The sequence below is a fragment of the Acanthisitta chloris genome, unplaced genomic scaffold (assembly GCF_000695815.1).
Source record: "Acanthisitta chloris isolate BGI_N310 unplaced genomic scaffold, ASM69581v1 scaffold19255, whole genome shotgun sequence".
Classification (NCBI taxonomy): domain Eukaryota; kingdom Metazoa; phylum Chordata; class Aves; order Passeriformes; family Acanthisittidae; genus Acanthisitta; species Acanthisitta chloris.
The window spans coordinates 9,665-11,204 of NW_008672349.1; the positions used below are offsets into that span (position 1 = coordinate 9,665).

The 1,540-nt window shown below is 58.1% G+C and overlaps 1 protein-coding gene across 1 annotated transcript in view; it reads right to left on the bottom strand.

Annotated features, from left to right (window-relative positions):
- KANSL2 (KAT8 regulatory NSL complex subunit 2) overlaps positions 1 to 1,533 on the bottom strand; it is a gene marked incomplete at both ends in the record, with an annotated part of 9,717 nt that extends 8,184 nt beyond the window's left edge. The window contains 2 exons of the mRNA XM_009074489.1: positions 3 to 88; positions 1,379 to 1,533. Coding sequence (XP_009072737.1) covers positions 3 to 88; positions 1,379 to 1,533 — 241 coding nt within the window. The remainder of the gene's footprint in view (positions 1 to 2; positions 89 to 1,378) is intronic.
- Positions 1,534 to 1,540: the final 7 nt, after the last annotated feature.

Consider the following 1,540-nt stretch of genomic DNA (forward strand, 5'->3'; position numbering starts at 1 on the left):
CTCCCCCACGGGTCCAGGGTTGGATTTCTTCACCTGTGCCTGCAGTGCCAGCGCGTTCCGGCGAGCGTGCTCCGCGCACAGCGACGAGCTAGAGGAGAGAGGGATCAGGGACAGACCGGGAGACAGGCCAGGGAATGGATCAGGGAATGGACCAGGGGATGGACCAAGGATGGATCAGGGGATGCACCAGGGATGGATCAGGGGATAGACCATGGGATAAGCAATAGGATAATCCATGGGATGAACCATTGAATGAACCACTGGATAAACCACAGGATAGACCAGGGGATAAACCACAGGATGGATAAACCACAGGCTGTGCTTGGCCAGCAAAGAACAGGGGATGCAGTGAGAAATATCCCCTGGAACACGTCAGGGGTCTCCCTACAGCTCCAGCCTGGGAATGCTGAGAGCCCTGGGAATGCTGCCCCCGGCACATCAGCAAGGACAGGAACGAGCTTTTCAGTTCCAGACAGTGAGGCAGGTGAGCTCTGAGCTCTGCTGCTTCCAGTTGTTCCCACTAGGCTCCCATCCCCACACTGGATGGATCATTGTATAGCACAAGGTCAGGATGGAGAGAGCAGCGTCCACATCCCTGTGGATCCCTGGGAACCAAACCCAGGGCGACACTCCCAGGAGGGCTCTGAGCTCTACTGACATGGCCAGAACTGCTCCAGTTCCCTCCAGCCCAGCACTGGGAGCATCTGGAATGCCTCAGGGAATCACAGCACAACCAGGTCACAGCTCCACACAGCACAGCGACCATTATCCTCAGCACAGGCTGCGGAAGCTCCGTGCTGGGCTGAGAGCAGGGACAGACCTGGAGCACTGCAGCCACCTCCTGCCAGCCCAGGGCACAGCCACAGGCACTCAGTGACTCCAGGGAGCCTTTGTCCAGCTCAGCAACACTTTGAGAAATGGGACACACTTCCCTGGGGTTTCAGTGGGAGATTCATGGAATTTCATGAGCTGGAAGGGACCCACAAGGATCAAAGTCCAAACATTCCTAGAGCTCTGTCAGGCTTGGGGTTGTGACCACTGCCCTGGGGAGCTGTTCCAGTGCCCAAACACCTCTGTGGGAAGAACCTTCCCCTGATATCCAACCTAACCCTGTTGCACTGCCCAAACACCTCTGGGGGAAGAACCTTCCCCTGATACCCAGCCTAATCCTGTTCCAGGGCTCCAACACCCTCTGCGGCAAGAACCTTCTCCTGATCCCCAACCAAACCCTGTCTCACTGCCCAAACACCTTCTCCTGATACCCAACCCAAACCACTGGCACAGCTCCAGCCGTTCCCTGGGCAGGGAACACAAGAACCATACCCTCCTCCCACTGTTGCCTCCACACAACGGTTGTCAACGAGGCACCGACACTCACCCATCCTTCTTCTCAGGCTTGGGGGCAGCGTTGGGACATCTCCTGCCGTTCCTGGCGGAGACGTAGCTGCACTGCTTGAAGGGAGCATTCCTGTCCTCCAGGATGTGGCGCAGGCAGAACTCCTGCCCGTCCAGGCGGGGCTGGGAGCAGGGCCTGGGCGCG